At 37.8% G+C, this 18,249-nt stretch overlaps 1 protein-coding gene across 9 annotated transcripts in view; it reads right to left on the bottom strand.

Moving 5' to 3' along the window:
* SUPT20H (SPT20 homolog, SAGA complex component) overlaps positions 1 to 18,249 on the bottom strand; it is a 50,433-nt gene that overhangs the window by 5,728 nt on the left and 26,456 nt on the right. For 4 of the 9 annotated variants that reach the window (XM_054720349.1, XM_054720351.1, XM_054720350.1 and 1 more), the window contains exons 13-22: positions 14,820 to 14,891; positions 10,554 to 10,705; positions 9,721 to 9,747; positions 9,117 to 9,149; positions 8,197 to 8,314; positions 7,340 to 7,439; positions 7,051 to 7,209; positions 5,060 to 5,366; positions 4,396 to 4,550; positions 282 to 337 (exon numbers count right to left, since the gene is read on the bottom strand). In XM_054720349.1, the coding sequence (XP_054576324.1) occupies positions 282 to 337; positions 4,396 to 4,550; positions 5,060 to 5,366; positions 7,051 to 7,209; positions 7,340 to 7,439; positions 8,197 to 8,314; positions 9,117 to 9,149; positions 9,721 to 9,747; positions 10,554 to 10,705; positions 14,820 to 14,891 (1,179 nt within the window). The remainder of the gene's footprint in view (positions 1 to 281; positions 338 to 4,395; positions 4,551 to 5,059; positions 5,367 to 7,050; positions 7,210 to 7,339; positions 7,440 to 8,196; positions 8,315 to 9,116; positions 9,150 to 9,720; positions 9,748 to 10,553; positions 10,706 to 14,819; positions 14,892 to 18,249) is intronic. The other 5 variants (XM_028137112.2, XM_054720353.1, XM_008160109.3 and 2 more) reach the window with 2 other exon arrangements.

Here is an 18,249-nt window from a genome sequence, read left to right on the forward strand (position 1 = left end):
TTTAAGTGTAGGTACTACTGCTATAGTAGGCAACTGTTCACTTTGTAGTTGTCAATTCTCCGTATCAAAACATCCAGTTCTTGATTTGACAGAGGTGCAATATGTAGGACACCCATTCTTTCTTCCTATCCTCTTAATGATGCAAATGTAGCAGTTATAACCAAACCCTCACAAGATTCTGAACCATCTCAAATTTTCATATGCTGACATATATAGGTATACATTGTAACAAAAATATCAAAGTATGAAAACTTTAATCAAGAGCAGTGATTCAAGTTTACCTGAAGTAGATTCAAGGGCCTGAGACTTGAAGTAGTTTTTAAACCAAATGGAACACCTATTAAATACAGTTCCTGGTTATAACAGGGAATTAAATCTATTAAACATGAAAACACTTTATACTTTAGTATATATAAATATAACATTTTAAGTACTTTCTGCCTAGATTTGCTTTATTTTCTATACTTTCAAAATGATCTTAAAAACAATACCCATCAATACTGAGATCAAAGATGTGAGCACTACACGTACATTTTATTCTATATTTGAGAAACTGAGACTTCTTTATCACTATTTTGACTGTTAGCTGGAAAAAGTAATCTAGACATATGCAGAGGCCATAAATATAATTAAACTATCACAGTTATGCAAACACATTTTCAGGTGTTGGCTTCTATTGACATTCCTAGGTGCTATATACTATGTAGTACACAATAATCACAACAACTACATCTCTGAGAACCAGTGTGCTCCATGCAATTATTTTAAAGTCCGAATGCTAATATGAATAATACTAAAGTACAATGAATTTTGTTTGTAGGGTCAAACTAATAGGAAATAATACTGTTAATTTTGTGACAACATAGAGCACATCATAAATCAGGGGTTTTTCAGTTAGTAGACTAACTGAAAAAGTTCTGTTGGATATTCTTCCTCTTCATTTTTCTTTACATTTTAAACACATCTTTAAAAATGTAAAATCTAGTTTAGACTGTAAGATTTTTATTTTCTGACCCTAGTCTCAAAGTACATGTATACTTTTCTCACTAACAATATATACCAATTTGAACACTAATTAAAAATGTATCTAGTCTGCTAAGCAAATTTTATTTTAAAAGGTAAGAGACAGGCCCTGGCAAGGCAGCTCAGTTGGCTGGAGCATTGCAGGTTTGATTCCTGGTCTGGGTACATAAGGGAGGAAACTAATCAATGTTTCTCTCTCACACAGATGTTTCTCTCTCTTTCCATTCCTCTCTCTCTAAAATCAATAAAAAAATAGCCTCAGATTAAATAAGTAAATAAATAAACAGATAAATAAGTAAATAATAAAAAGGTAAGAGGCAGGAAATTTTTGTATAAAGAAACTTAAAAAAGCATAATCAGATGAAAATATGACACTGATTTTACTTTCAGGAATTCTCATGAAAAGAATTGTTAAAACTCCCTTTAAAGGTAAATGACATCTATATAATGCTTATTGCTTATCAAAGGCACTTCATTTATTAATCTGAAATACCTATTAGAGTTAGATAAATTTACTCATACTTTACATCAAATGAAACGGAATCTAAGGAAGAAAAACTGACTTCTTTCAGGATCCACAGTTAGCATCTGAAGCCATGTGTAACTGGTAAAGTTACATGTAAATATGAACATTCTAAATTCAACATCTGATTCCATTTCCAATGCTTCCACTACTATAGCACATTTATGCACATTAAAATAAGAATATCAGTCAAAATTAAGAAATTACAGAAATATGTTAACATGCTTATATGATACTAGAGGCCCCAGTGCATGAAATTCATGCATGGGGGTGTGTGTCCCTTAGCCCAGCCTGCACCCTCTATTACAATCCAGGACTGCTGGCTCTCAATTGCTCGCCTGCCTGCCTTCCTGATTGCCCCTAACCTCTTCTACCTGCCAGTCTGATCACCCCCTAACCACTCCCCTGCCAGCCCGATTGCCCCTAACTTCCCTCCCCTGCTGGCCTGGTCACCTCTAACTGCCCTCCCCTGCCAGCCTGGTCACCCCTAATTGCCCTCCCCTTCTGGCCTGGTCCCCCCAACTACCCTCCCCTGCTAACCTGGTAACCCCTAACTGCCATCCCCTGCAGGCCTGGTCCCCCCCAACTACCCTCCCCTGCTGACCCTGTAACCCCTAACAGCCGTCCCCTGCAGGCCTGGTCCCCCCCAACTACCCTGCCCTGCTGACCCAGTAACCCCTAACTGCCCTCCCCTGTCAGCCTCATTGCCCCTAACTGTTCTCCCCTGCTGGTCTGGTCCCCCACAACTGCCCTCCCCTGCAGGCCTGGTCACCCCTAACTGCCCTCCCTTGCAGGCCTGATCTCCCCCCCCCAACTGCTCTCCCCTGTAGGCCTGGGTCCCCCCTAACTGCCCTTCCCTGCAGGCCCAGTCGCCCTCAACTTCCCTCCTCTGACGGCCTGGTCAACCCTAACTGCCCTCCCCTGCAGGCTTGATCGCCAACTGCCCTTCCTTGTAGGCCTGGTTCCTCCCAACTGCCCTCCCCTGCTGGACATCTTGTGGTGGCCATCTTGTGTCCACATGGGGGCAGCCATCTTGTGTGTTGGAGTGACTGTCAATTTGCATATTACTCTTTTATTAGATAGGATTCTTTGGACTCTCTTAAGTCAGTGATTTTTCAATCGGTGTGCTGCAAGAATATTTAACCTTTTGCACTCGGATGTCGAGTGTGACTCGACACGGTTAGCATTAGAATAAAGGAATCGAGAAAAAAGCAAGCGAATGCAAAGGGTTAAGACATGCAAGGGGTATGGACCTCTTTTCACTTAGATTGTTAAATAAATGACAACAGCCTACACAATGATAGCCGTCTGGTGTGAATGCTCTGTCTTGAACCATAACTAAGAGTTGCATCATAAGGTTGCATCTGATTGGTCAATTCTTGGTACCAGAAATCCTTATATACAAGTATAGGCACCTGATTTTGTTTTTAATCCTCACCGAAGAATATGTTTTTATTGACTTTTTAGAGAGAGAGCAAAACATCAATTGGTTGCCTCCAGTATGCTCCTCAACTGGGGTGTGTCCTGACCAGGAATCAAACCCCCAACTTTTTGATGTATGGGACGACGCAGCTGAGAAACCCAGCCAGGGCTAGATATCTGATTTTTTTAAAAGTTACTTTGTAGCAAAAAGGGTAGGTAATTACTATTATTATTTCTTTTTGTAAATAAATCAAAATTATACCTATTTTTTGTCAGATCGGCAAAAATATATATTTTTGGTGTGCCTGCCGCAAAATTTTAGTAATTAGTTTATGTGTGCCATGAGGTGAAAAAGGTTTAAAATCATCATCTTAAGTCATATAAAGTTTTTGATTAATTTTCTTACTATGTCAAGCTTGTTTTTCCTACTCAATTTTTTCTCAGCAGTAGAAAACTGGATTGTACCAAGATATTACATTACATTCTCTTAAGGAGCATTAAAAAATAGTACAAGCTGTTATAGCTATTTTCCAGTATATGTAGTAACAGTTACTACTATAATAAAATTACTACTATTGATGACAGCGCATATTTTTATGCTGACAGGCAGATGGATCAGTCTGTAGTGAGTTTCTTTCTGGACCAACAGTTCTTTTGGGACCCAATTTCAATGTCCACCAGTTCCTATGTGTACATGTCAGCACTGACCCCTCAGCTCTGGATGGTGGACAAATGGTGGTAACGGAGGTCCGACTCCCTCTGGTTTGGTCTCGGCCGGACCCAGGGGCACGGCTTCACCCGGACTAAGGGGCACGTGGCCTCACCCGGATGACAGCGCATATTTTTTAATGCTTAGGTCTAAGGTATAATTTAAGCAGTTCATCTGTATATACTCACTTAATGCTCACAATTAAGAGGTAATAAGGTATTACTATTATCCACATTTTATTTATGAAAAAGTGAGGCACAAAGGTAACTTTCCCATGATTACACAAAAAGTTAAGTTACACAACTGGGATTCAAACTCAGGCAGTCTGCCTCCAGAACGGGGGCTTTTAACTGCCACGTTATGTCGCCTTTCTTGCACAATGTATATTTTCAAGATACATTCCTTTTACTTGGTCTAAGACTACACTGATAATAATAAGACTATCAATGTTAATTTATTATAATGTGTAGAAGACAAAGATATAATTTGCAAAGATTTATGGGGCCTATCAAGTTTCTTCCCAGAAGATGATTGCTAGATGACTTTTAATTTAAATATCAGAACTTTAAAGGCTTTCAACATTAGCCTTTCCTTTAAAAAGAGCCTTTTTAACGTGAGACTATGTTAAATATTTTTAATAACAGCATTAAAATGACATTTTTACATTAGCATGTATTTTAATTTTTCAAAGAGATTATTATATCCAATATATTCTGACCTGCTTGAGAAGCTGCCTGCATTGTGCCAGGTAATGCATTTGGTAGCAGACCTCCTGAGGGGAGAAGGCCGCTCAGGTTTATTCCTGCAGTAGTGATGGCACCAGTGTTACAGCCCAGCATAGGGTTTGAACCATTCATCAAAGCCTGAGCTCCACTACAGGAGAATAGACAAAGCATTAAACTTACAATATAAAAGAAAAAATCAGAGCCTTAATTCCTTAGATTAAAAAAAGAAAAAATCAACATCACTATTAAACCAGTTAGATAATTCTATATTAAATATCAATTTCAAGGCTGTTTCCTTTTTATACTAGAAAGTTACAGCAAGGTTGGCTAAAATTAAATACACATACTGCATATTTATCAAGGTTATAATATAATTTCAAAGAGTAAAGCACTGATCGAGGGATTAAAAGATAGTAACAGAAGACGAACAGAAAAATCTAAGCTACTGTCAATATGTAATAGTATTGTCTCAGTGCATATAAATAGATGTATTATCTAAAATTAAAACATACTTGGTTGAGATAGCTTCTATCCATATTTAAAGTATTTTCTTTCAGTTTCAGTAAGATGACATTTATTCTTAATTTCACAAATGAGAATTCATTCAGATTGGTGAGACTATCTTTTGAAGAAGTTAGGGCATCAATGAAGACTTACCAAACAGAGCCCACTACATTGATGAAGTTAAGTCCAGCAGAGTTTGCCATGACCTGGGTAGCTGTGGTTCCTGGAGTTATAGATGTTACCATGGTGGAAAGAGGAATGGTCGTTACAGGCATTGCCTGGCTCAGAGACCTTTGCTGCTGAGCAAACTGAGTTAACAAAGTGGGCTGAGGGGTGAAGCCTGAATCTTGGGGAGTAGGGGTAGTTGAAGGGACAATAGGAGTTGAGCTCTGAGCATCAGGAGGGTGTGGGGTCGATGAAAGGGTTGGTGTAGGAGTAGATGGCTTAGGAGTTCCAGATCCTGCTCATTGAGAAAAATAAAAATTGCTAGTTTGTTATAAATGGCCAGTCTTTTTAAAAATAAGGTTAATGGAATTTTACTTAGCACTGACAATTTGTTCCAGTTTTTTTTAAAGCAGTTAACTGCAAGTGTTAATTTCTACACATGATACATGAGTGTTGCTACACTCAATTACAATTAAGGATGCAGTATATCACCTAAAAATCCCATCAGATGTTATTAAAATACAAAATACACATTTGTATTCTACCACAGTACTCATTTAAGTTATTTTCCTATATGCTACCTTTGGCCTAAAAAGTTTAAAAGGAATTCAAATTAATTTTTTGTTATTTACAATTTCACTAATTTAGGACTTCATTAAAAAATATTGCTTATTTTCTATAACAGTCTGAGATAAACTCTGAACATACTTAATAAATTACATATGGTTAATAGTCATATATGGCACCTAAATAAAGATGTTTAAGTCCTAACACATCAAGTTTATCCTGACAAGCAAATTTACAAAACACAGTAATAAAGCAAATATTTGATAGGTAATACTGCATCATTAACAGTAACTGTGTACTTCTATTTAATTGTAGAATGTATAGAAAATCTGTTGTGAATGAAGTATGCACAGTTTATCAACTTTTTAAGAAAAAACAAAACAAAAAACAAAAACCAAAAAAGTAAAACCAAAAGCTCTTGAGGTGTTTTCTTTTTTAGCTTTCATGTCCTGCAGAAAGAAAGGAAAGAAATGTGAATGTCCAGAAGCTGTCACTCAACCCTTACTTAAAGTAACAACTGTGTGCAGATTAGCATAATTCATACCCACAACATAAGAAGTGTGAATAAGACTTTCAGGAAATTGATATATTTTTCTTTGTGCAAAACAAGAAGGCAGAAAAATTACACCTTTTGAGCTATCAAGATGAAGATGTTTATATCTAATGAGAAGAGACCACCCTATCACTGTGCAGTGTACTAAAACTTTCAGCATACTTTAATTACCTATAAAAAAAATCTAAAAAACTGGAATGCTTTCTTGCAAATTGGGATTGAAATATCCCAGATATTTATTAATTTGAAGAAATTCTCCCCAAAGAATTCTTATATAACTCTTCTTAATGATAAAAAAAGTATTCAGTACTAAAAATTACATTTTAGTATCTTCAGAATAATGCTTTATAATCATCACGTTTTACTAACTGACAATTTATAAGAGTGTAGAGTGTTTCAGAAAAATTGGCTTTCAGTTTATTGTATCACCACCTTGGAAATAGTTAGCTTCTTACATATACAAAGACAGGACTGCAACAAGAACTCTTATGACATCTTTTTCATATTAGCTGCAAAGTTTATGTAAAATGTAAAGTGACCCTAGGATAAAATGAAATAAAAAATATTTTGGAATTTTACTGCCATATCTAACTACCAGTTTTTTAAAAGGATATGTATAGGCTGTAAGTCTATAAGAAAGGTATACACAAGGTGCATACATAAATATAGAAAAACAAATACAATTATATTAAACACATAATATATATAATCAACAAGAGATTTGCCTCAAGATTATCAAAACTTATACATTTTTGGGTACACAGTTCATCCAGATTTCACTGGTCAAAAAAAGCTATCTAAGAAACACTAATGCTAAAGCTTATGAAGAGTTAATGTAAGAATTTAAATCAGGACTCACTTTGTGATGAACTGGCAGGTGACAGGGCAGCTGGAGAAAGCATGCTAACTTGACTGAGATCCACAGATGACTTTCGAGAAAGACTTGGTGGCTTAGAAGCAGGAGGAGGAGTTGGAGATTTAAGAAAGCTGCTGGCCTGTTGTGGTGTAAAATAGTTACCTAGAACATAAAATTGGTTCCTGTAATTCAAAATTTTGTGAAAATCAAAATATGAGTAAAATTTTAAAAACAAGTTATGACCATATGATGTTTCTTACACTAGATTACAGAAAAGTAAGGAATGTAATACCTGTGGAACTAGTTCCTGAGCTTGAGGGAAGTTTGATGGGTGGAGGTCGATGTTTTATTCCTTTCCCTAGTACTGAAGACTGAACTGACACGGTCTCAGGCTGTAAAAAACAATGACATTAAGTATACTTGTTACAATTAAGGTCAAATCAATATCTCATAAATTAATACCACTATAATTCCCAGAAGAAAAAACATTTTATATTTTAAAAATATTTTTATTTATTTCAGAGAGGAAGAAAGCGGGAGAGAGAGATAGAAACAAGAATGATGAGAAAGAATCATGGATTGGCTGCCTCCTGCACACCCCCCTTCTGGGGATCAAGCCTGCAACCCAGGCATGTGCCCTTGACTAGAATCGAGCCAGGGACCCTTCAGTCTGCAGGCCAATGCTCTATCCACTGAGCTGGGCAGAAAAAAACATTTTAAAACTGCAAAGTACTTTCAGTGGTTATAGACTGAATATTACAGATGTTACAGAAGAATAAATTTCAAATAAGGTCATCTTATACATAAACAATGAAGAAAAAATTTCTGAGTAAGCGGGTGGGGAGAAAGAGTTTGTGAGAAAGGGGCAGAGGAGTAAGATGGAGACAAAGCTTAATACTTAAATTACCTTTTCCAGAAAAGTAATAAATATGGAAGCCAGGTGATTCATTACACCTTTTGCTCTACCTTTGTGTATATTTGAAAATTTTCATTAGAAAAAGTTAAAAAAAAATTAAAAGTACAATCAAAATGAAACAATTGCTACATCCCTCAAAAAATAACATATCTCAGATTACTTGAGAAACAATTAGGCACAAATAACAAACAACACACACAATATTTGGCATGAAAAAGAAAACAAACACACACTTCTGTTTCTTTCCCTGGAGAAAGCTGACTCAAGCTGGCTGAGCCACTGGAGCTGTGCAACATCTTGACTGGACACTTGGCTTCATTCTGGACCAATTCCTGGTACTGATTAACTACCCTAAAATATTAGAAAAAGAAAAAAAAAAACAGGTAAGAATTACTTAACTCTTTTCAACATCAATTTATTATGTAGAAAATAAAAACTATTAATTAAAAAGTTCTATCAACTTAACACAAAAATTAAAATTTGACAGTTTAGCCGAGACCAGTTTGGCTCAGTGGATAGAGCGTCGGCCTGCGGACTGAAAGGTCCTGGGTTCAATTCTGGTCAAGGGCATGTACCTTGGTTGCGGGCACATCCCCAGTGAGGGGTGTGCAGGAGGCAGCTGATCGATGTTTCTCTCTCATTGATGTTTCTAACTCTCTATCCCTCTCCCTTCCTCTCTGTAAAAAAATCAAAATATATTTTAAAATTTGACAGTTTACCTTTCTGTTAAAAGTACTCTTTTAATCTTTTCAATGACAAGCTAATGCTCCAAATCTTTTGCACGTAAATTAGCAATCTTAAAATATACTTTCAGTATCTCAATTCAAATACAGAAATTACATGGGTTATTTTTTAATCAATAAGCAGTCAAAAAAATTGCCACTTTCACTTAACATTCTGATTAAAGTGCTACATAGAAAGTATCTTCCTTACCTACCATAGATATATCTACATTTTTAAATTTAAACTAAAGCTGTATTTTAAACATTATTCTTTTAATTGTTACTTTCCTAATTCTATTTTTTAAATCCTAGTAAAACCTATGGCATAACTAAAATCAAACTTTTGATTCCTAATGAAGTACTCTTTATCTTCTGAGAGGGAAGATTTTCATATCTATCCAGATCAAAAATAAAGATGCTAGTATTTTTACCTTTCAGCATCAGTCTTTGATCCTATAATGAACCTAAAATATTTAAAAAAGAAAGAAAAGTATTAGATAAGAGTTCTCTTAGGGAGTTCTGGAATTACTTTTGAAGGCTTCCATATTTTACTGACAGTAATTTGATAAATTAAAATCTACCAAAATATGAACAAAATTTAAAATACATTTAAAATTGTGAACAATAAAGTTTGGCATGCAATAAAATAATATTGTGAATAATTTGGCTGTTTTAATTTAAGGGAGATTTATTTTGCCACAAAAATTAAGTATCAAAACATAATCTGGGCTGAAAGTTACCAAGTGCTATACAACTTTGCAAGTGTCTGCTCTACAACAAAATTCTCTGAACTGTGTGCAAGGCCTTCTTTTCATTTTAACCTATATCAGCTCTTCAGCTATAGTCCCAACTGATTATCGAAACCAATGGTTTTAGAAGTCACTAGTCTACATAGCAGGAACACAATATATTTTAGATAAGGAAGATAGCTGATTGGCAACTCAGAAAAAAATGTATTCACTAAGTCTTTAAAGAGTTTGACATTTACGTGTTTTCTTAACAGATTTTAATAGTGAGTTTATTTTTTTTAATTACCAATTTGAATGATCTTCTGTGGAGGAGCTGAAATATAAAATGTAGAAAAAACAAACAAAAACCTGGTTAATGCAGCTCAAACTTTAACTTCATAGTTATTTAGTCAAATAATTTATGAATATGGAGAATGACTGAAAGATAATAAACCACGCAGCATTTTTGCAGCAACTCCCTAATATAAAGGCAAAAAAAAATTATTTTCTTCTTATCAAATCTATTTGGGTAGCTTTCTTAACTAATTTTTAAAAATAAGAATATATGTTACTCCCTTGTGTTTAAGCAAAGTTCATAAATTGATTTAAAATGACCAATATATATCTTTAAGGGGAAGGTTAATAAAAATAAAGGTAATAAAAATATCAGATCCTTCTACTTAGTATACAACAATAGAAACTGCTAATGTAAAAAAAATTAGCGGAGGATTCATGACTGCTACTGTTTCCTCCCATCGACTTTTACTTAGGTATTGGTGAGGTTATTCTTTAAAATCCATCTTTCTGCTGCAGTTTCAATTAGTATTTTGTGTACATAAAGACTTTATAAACGATTTAACACAGATCTGGTCCCTGCTTTTTTCTCCTCTTTGTTATTTCTTATTTTCAAAACATCATCAACTTGATTAAAATAAAAAACTAATAAAAACAAAACTAAATACTGGTACCTTGTACTAAATATATGTAGTTCATAAATTTAGGAAGCCAAATCTAATAAGTGTATTTAAGTAACAAATGAATCCCCAAGGGGGAAATTTTATTCATTAATAGTTTACCAGTAGTTGCTAAATAAATTCTGATGATTGTTTTTGTCAATTACAAGTATTTAACAGAACTCACTGGGACTGAGACATCTGGCTGTCAATCTCTTCATCTTCTTTACATGGCTGAATTTTACCATAGTAAAGTGGATCACCAAGTGACTGAAAAATGGTCAGCTTTGTTTTCTGATTACCAGCTTCACATTCAAATACATAATCATCTTTGACATCCTGAAAAAGATAGAGCATCCCATTATGAACAAAAGGGGGCTACAGAGACATCCAGTAAAGATTGTGGCATAGGTAAACTCTGTACTCCCCACCACCTACAACCACATCGAGATTTACAACTAAAACATACAACAAGCATCATTCAGAACCACCTGAAATCTAGCTGAACGGAAGTCCTACAGCTGGGAATTAAAGAAGAAGCACATCAAGACTGGTAGGAGGGGTGGAATTGTGGACCTGGCTGGTCCCACACCCATGTGTGGCAGTTTAAAATCAGGAGGGATATGTTGGCCATGGAGGTTTTCCTGAGGAACACAGGGTCGCTGGATCACATCAGGCCCCCAGCCTAGGGTTCCAGAACTGGAGAGAAAAGTCCCCATGACTTCTGGCTGTAAAAATGAGCAGGGGTTGTGACTGAGTGACATGAAGGTGGGGGGAGTTCCAGGCAGTTACTCTTAAAGGGTCCACTTCCAAACTTACTTGGACTTACTCCCTCTGAGTTCCAGTGTTGGAGCAGCAGTTTGAAAGGAACCTGGGACATCTGGGGAGGAACTAACTTGTCTGGAATCAGGGCAAAAGCTGGAGGGGCAGCTTTCTCCCAGACAGAAGTGCTGCCAGAGGCCAGTGTTCCTGTGATGAGCTCTCCCTACCACAGAGCTGAGATGCTGGGCCATATCTGAATCTCCTTTAACATGGCTCACACTTCTCACCCACCCTGGTGATTCCCTGAGACACCCTCCCTACTTGCAAGCTCATCCAAGCTATTTCCAGTGGCTTTTCCATACAACTGGCCTCTCCTGCCTCATACTTTGGATTTTCCTAAAATCTTTCAAACAAGTAGCAGCTGACATCAGCATCCCAGGTACTTCTCAGTAATTGGCCCCAGGCCCTGGATTAGCCACAGCCCACCCTAGTTCACAGCTTGGCCTCTCCTGTGCAACTCCAAACTCAACATAAATAGCAGCCATCTACAGACCACTTTGTAGCTCATACTGGGTGGCCCCAGGTAGGGCACAGGCAGAGGCTGACTTTGTACCTCCTGGGAAGCCCCAGAGGCAGTGCAACTGGTGGTCAACTTCAAGCACACGAGATCACAACCTACCACTTTCATGAGTTGACAGTGAAAGGGTGGACACAGTGAGCACCAAAGCCCCATTGAACCAAGCCCAGTTCCATAGGGTTGATGATGATGAACTGCTTTAGCTTTTCCTTATCTGGGAAGTTCTTTGGCTCCTGCAGAGCAGCTCTTCAACTATAGTCCCAGCTGATTAGCACAACCAATTGGCATGGGGGTCAATCCCTCCCAATGATGCCAATACAAATAAAGGCTCACCTATCTTATTACAGTGCACATAGCTCACACAGAGGTGCTGCTTGGGTGCCCAGGTCAGATAACTGGTGAGGCCGAGCCACTGGGCCCTATAGGACACTTACCACGTCTAGGAGACATAGCATATCTACCTAATACATAGAAACAAACACAGGGAAGCAGCCAAAATGCAGAGACAAAGAAATAGGTCACAAATCAAAGAAATCTCCAGAAAAAGAACTAAAGGAAATGGAAGCAAGAAAACTTAATAGATACAGACTTCAAAACAATGGTTACAGTGATGCTCAAGGAACTTAATGAGAAATTCAAGGAACTTAATGAGAGCAACAACATAAAAAAGGACCAGCAAGAAACGCAGCATACATTAACTGAAATAAAGAATAACTTACAGGGATTCAACAGTAGAGGGTGCTGAGTCAAATCAATAACTTGGAATATAAGGAAGCAAAAAAACCCACACCCAATTAGAACAGTAAAAAGAAAAATCCAAAAATATGAACATAGTGTAAGGAGGCTCTGGGACAACTTCAAGGGTACCAACACTCGCATCATGGGGGCACCAGCAGGAGAAGAGAGGGATCAAGAAAACCTATTTGAAAAAATAATGACAGAAAAATTTCCCTACGTGGTGACAGAAATAGATATACAAGTCCAGGAAGCACAGAGAGTCCCAAACAGATGAACCCAAAGAAGCCTACATCAAGACACATCACAATTAAAATGCAAAAGTTGAAAGACAAAGAGAGAATCTTAAAAGCAGCAAGAGAAAAGCAGTTACTTACCTACAAGGGAGCACCCATACGACTGTCAGCTGGTTTCTCAACAGAAACTTTGCAGGCCAGAAGGGTGTGGCAAGAAATATTCAAAGTGATGAAAAGCAAGGACCAAGATTACTCCACCCAGCAAAACTATCATTTAGAATTGAAAGTCAGATAAAGAGCTTCCCAGATAAGGAAAAGCTAAAGGAGTTCATCACCATTAAATCAGTATTATATGAAATGTTCAAGGGGGGAGGATGAGGGGGGCAGAGGGAGAAGGAGAAGGAGGAGGAGGAGGAGGAGAAGTAGAAGGAGAGATAAAAAATATGATCAGTAAAATAGCAATAAATGCATATCTATCAACAATTGAATCTAAAAATCAAAATAAATGAACAAGGAATCTAATGAACAAAATAAACTAATGAATAAAATAGAACCAGATGCATGGAAACATGGAACGGACTAACGAATCTCAGAGGGAAGTGGGTAGTAGAGCCAGGAAGAGACTGACTGAAGAATTTATATGCATATATGCTTTACCTATGGACATACAATAAGGTGATGAAGGCTTGGGGTTGGATGGAAACCGAGTGGAGGTGGGCAATGGGGAGAAGAAAAGGGAGACATTTATAATACTCTCAAAAATAAAGATTTTTGGTGTTTTTTAAAAGAAAAATCTCAAGATATCAGCTGATATCAGGAAAAGCACACAAGAAAATTCAACATCTGTTCATGATTTCTAAAAACCACTAGAAAAATAGAAATAGAGGGTAACTTTCTCATCAATATTTCTCTCTCTCTCTCTCCCTACCCATTCCTCTCTCACTAACAACAACAAATCAATCAATAAAATTTTTTTAAAAACGGGGGGACTACCTGGCAGACCTGACAAATTCAATAAGTGAAGGTAACCACATGGGATGTTCTGATCATAAAAACTCCTGATTACGTTATAATGCAAGTCGGGTCCTAGCACCTATCTATGATAATCTTTACCTTAAGCCAGTGGTCGGCAAACTCATTCGTCAACAGAGCCAAATATCAATAGTACAACGATTGAAATTTCTTTTGAGAGCCAATTTTTTAAACTTAAACTTCTTCTAATGCCACTTCTTCAAAATAGACTTGTCCAGGCTGTGGTATTTTGTGGAAGAGCCACACTCAAGGGGCCAAAGAGCCGCATGTGGCTCGCGAGCCGCAGTTTGCCGACCACAGCCTTAAGCAAATCTTAGCCGTTTGTGCATCTAGGATAACATACTGAAAATGTCAGAATGATCTCCTCCTCAAACCTCCAGAGATAAACACCGCAGGCCCGGGGTAAGACAACCACATCATTCCTATCTTTGACCTGCATAACTCTGTAAACCATGTTATGTTCAATGTTAACTATCCTGCAGCCACCAGGGAAAAAAAACTTTTTACCACTATTTTACTTTTTATCCAATTCAAGAGATTTCCCTGCTTTACTTTCTCCTGCCTCTGTAATTTACCACCAATGGCTTTCATGTAACCTTCCTTCTTGTCTTCCCCTTTGATTAAAATATATAAAGTAAGGTATAAAACTTATTCCTTAAGGTATTTTCTCAATCTTTTGAGATTTTGCTTCTAGATCTGGTCTTCAGCTTTGGCTCAGATAAACTCTTTAAACCTTTCTTTCCTAGACTCCAAACACCTTCTCTAGTGGGCACAATCATAATTAACAAAAATCTGACATAAATGACATACTAACAGATCTGGCAATAGGAAGGCAGATTCACTTTATTTAATAAATTATGCCCATTTCTCCCACTATTATTACAAATAGGGAAATGCACATAGAATACTTCCTTAAGAAATATACTTAAAATAATTTACTACTTACTTATTTGAAGCAAAACAAATCAGAACTATCAATATGCAACCACAGCAAAAGTAAACATGCAGTTATGCATTAAAATTGCCTTTTAAACTGGAAGCCACACTTTGTTTAATAAATTCAGATCCCAGATTAGGAACATTAGAAATGAAGACTATAATGGTTACTTACATGGGCTGGCCAGACTGTTGGTTGTGAGTCATCAGATTTGATAGACTTTTCCACTTTAGCATATTTCTCCACCTAAGCAATCAAATCAAGAGACATGAGATATAATGGAATCAGTATTAAGACCAAAGAGAAGAATCTAAGTAACTTAACAATCCTATATAATAAAAGGCTAACATGCAAATCAACCAAACGGTGGAACAACCGGTTGCTATGATGTGCAGTGACCACCAGGAAGCAGATGCTCAATGCAGGAGCTGCCCCCTGGTGGTCAGTGCGCTCCCACAGGGAGATCGCCACTCAGCCAGAAGCCGTGCTCAAAGCTGGCGAGCGCAGCAGCGGTGGAGGACAGTGCTAAGGGTGTCGCGGGGAGCGGGACTGAATTGGCAATTGGACATCCCGGACTATGAGAGAGTGCAGGCTGGGCTTAGGGGACACCACCCCCTCGAGTGCACGAATTTTGTGCACTGGGCCTCTAGTACAATATACTTTTTAGCACAAGAATTCTTGAGTCACTAATATCACTGACTACTCATCTTTAGTTTAAAACTCTCCTGATATATTACACTAACTGATTTTTAAAATAAAACAAAATTAGAATCAAATTATTTGCCATTAAACAAACACAATAAACACAGTGCTTTCTTGGACAATGCCTCTTCTTTTTATTCCATAAACTGTTATCACATTTGTCCTTTAGGAAAATCAGAATGTCTGAGAGGTGATTAGGATCAGGACCTTTTCCTTTGGCTGGATTTTTAATGAAACAGAAGTTAGCATGTAACAGTGGGGACAAAACTGGAAGGAAACTAGGGAAGTTACATTAAAGTTGATCAAATTTGTATGAACCTTGTCCAGTTTTTAGTCAGACTGGGGCCATATATATTGCATATTTCCTACTAGTCTGTGCAAGTCAAATGCTCTCATATTTCTGAAAACCATGATTTTGTTTGTGTGTGTTTTTTTTTAATCCTCACCTAAGGATATTTTTCCATTGATTTTTAGAGAGAGTGGAAAAGAGAGGGAAAGACAGAGAGAAATATCAATGTGAGAGAAACACATTGGTTGCCTCTTGTACACTCCCTAAACAGGGCCCAGGCCAGGGAGGAGCCTGCAACTGAGGTACACACCCCTGACCAGAATCGAACCCAGGACTGTTTAGTCCAACTGTCTATCCACTGAGTCAAACTGTCTAGGGCTCATGGCTGGCAAGCGCAGCGGCAGTGGCAGGAGCTTCTCCCGCCTCCGTGGCAGTGCTAAGGATGCCTGACTGCCAGTTTAGGCCCGCTCCCCAGCCGTCAGTCAGACATCCCCCAAGGGCTCCCAGACTGCAAGGGGGCACAGGCCGGGCTGAGGGACACCCCCTGAGTGCACAAATTTCATTCACCAGGCCTCTAGTAGATAATAAGAATAGTACATGTGTTACCATGGAAATAATGCAGAAGAGCAAACATCTGTTAAAATAACTAACCAATTATATATAAAAAGTTGAGTAAATAATAAAAAATGCAGGAGAAAGAAATAGGAAAATAAAATAACTAGAGACATCAGATCCCTTTCCTGTCTTTGATCGTACATATTATAGATCAGCAAAGAATACCACCCAAGGTTCCTCATCTTGACCACTGCTCTAATACAGTTAACTTTTAAATTTACCCAGTTTGAGTAAAGAAGCATTACCAGGAAATTATGATAAAATATTAAAAACAAAAAGAAGCATTTTATGCATCCTACCTAATAAAAGGGTAATATGCAAATAACCATCACTCTGCAACGCCAACAATTGGGCCAGCGGGAGGCTGGGGGGCGGGACTCGGGGTGGCCGATCTGGCAATTGAGAGGCGCGGATCGGCCACCGGTGGGGGGGACCGATGGGGCCGAGGGGGGACCAATGGGGCCGGCGGCGGCGCCCCAATCGCGGATGTCGGTGTGGGGTCCGGCAGCTCCTGCCCCACGCTGCCGCCGCCGCCGCTGGGGTCCAAGCCCCCTCCTGAAAAAAGGCAGAAGGAAAACTGGTGCCAGTAGCCAGGTGAAAGGAAGGTCTATTGCACGATTCTTCGTGCAAAGGGCCTCTAGTGTTATATAATACTAGAGGCCCAGTACACAAAATTCATGCACTAAGGCAGTGGTCGGCAAACTGCAGCTGACGAGCCACATGCGGCTTACTGTACCCAGCAAGGCTATCAATCAAAATTGAAGGTGAAATCAGGAGCTTCACAGACAAAAAAGAACTAAGGGAGTTTATTACCACCAAACCAGCAATGCAAGAAATACTAAAGGGTCTCCAGTAAAAAAAAAAGAAATAGGAAGTGAAGAAGGACCACAGGGTTAAAGAATAAAAATGGCAACAAACAAGTACCTATCAATAATAACTTTAAATGTAAAAGGATTAAATGCCCCAATCGAAAGACATAGGGTAGCTGAGTGGCTAAGAAAATGTGACTCATATATCTGCTGTCTATAGGAGACCCACCTCAGAACAAAGGACTCACACAGACTGATGGTGAAGGTATGGAAAAAGGTTTTCCAGGCGAATGGAAATGAAAAAAAAGCTGGGGTAGCAATACATATATCTGACAACTTAGATCTCAAAGTGAAGGACATAAATCCTCTAAACAAAAAATCAGCAAAGAAACATCAATCCTAAATGACTCACTAAATCAGACAGAATTAATTTACATCTTCAGAATATTCCACCACAAAGCCACAGAATATACATTCTTCTCAAGTGCACATGGGTCATTTTCAAAGATAGACCATATACTGGGTCACAGGCAAAGTCTCCTCAAATTCAAGAGGATAGAAATCATATCAAGCATCTTCTGAGATCACAGTGGCACAAAACTGGAAATCAACTACAATAAAAACAATCCAAAAAAATCAAACACATGGAGACTAAATAGCATACTATTAAACCGAAGAGATCAAAGAAGAAATAAAAAACATCATGGCAACAAACGACAATGAAAACACAACAATCCAAAATCTATGGGACACAGCGAAAGCAGACTTGAGAGGAAAGTTCATAGCTCTACAAGCCTACTGCAAAAAACAAGAAACAATGGTAATAAATTACCTAACCCTACAACTCAAAGAGCTAGAAAAAGAGCAGCAAGAAAAGCCCAGTGAAAGCAGAAGGAAGGAAATAATAAAGATCACAGTGGAGATAAATGACATAGAGACAAAAAAAAAGCAATACAAAAGATCAACAAAACCAAGAGCTGGTTCTTTGAAAGGATAAACAAAATTGATGGACCTCCAGCCAGGCTCACCAAGAAGCAAAGAGAGAAGATCCAAATAAACAAAATCAGAAATGAAAGAGGAGAAATAACATCAGACCCCACTGAAATACAAAGGATTGTTAAAAAATACTATGAACAACTCTATTCCAATAAACTGGACAACCTGGAGGAAATGGACATATTACTAGAAA

Source organism: Eptesicus fuscus, chromosome 8 (genome assembly GCF_027574615.1).
Source record: "Eptesicus fuscus isolate TK198812 chromosome 8, DD_ASM_mEF_20220401, whole genome shotgun sequence".
NCBI lineage: Eukaryota > Metazoa > Chordata > Mammalia > Chiroptera > Vespertilionidae > Eptesicus > Eptesicus fuscus.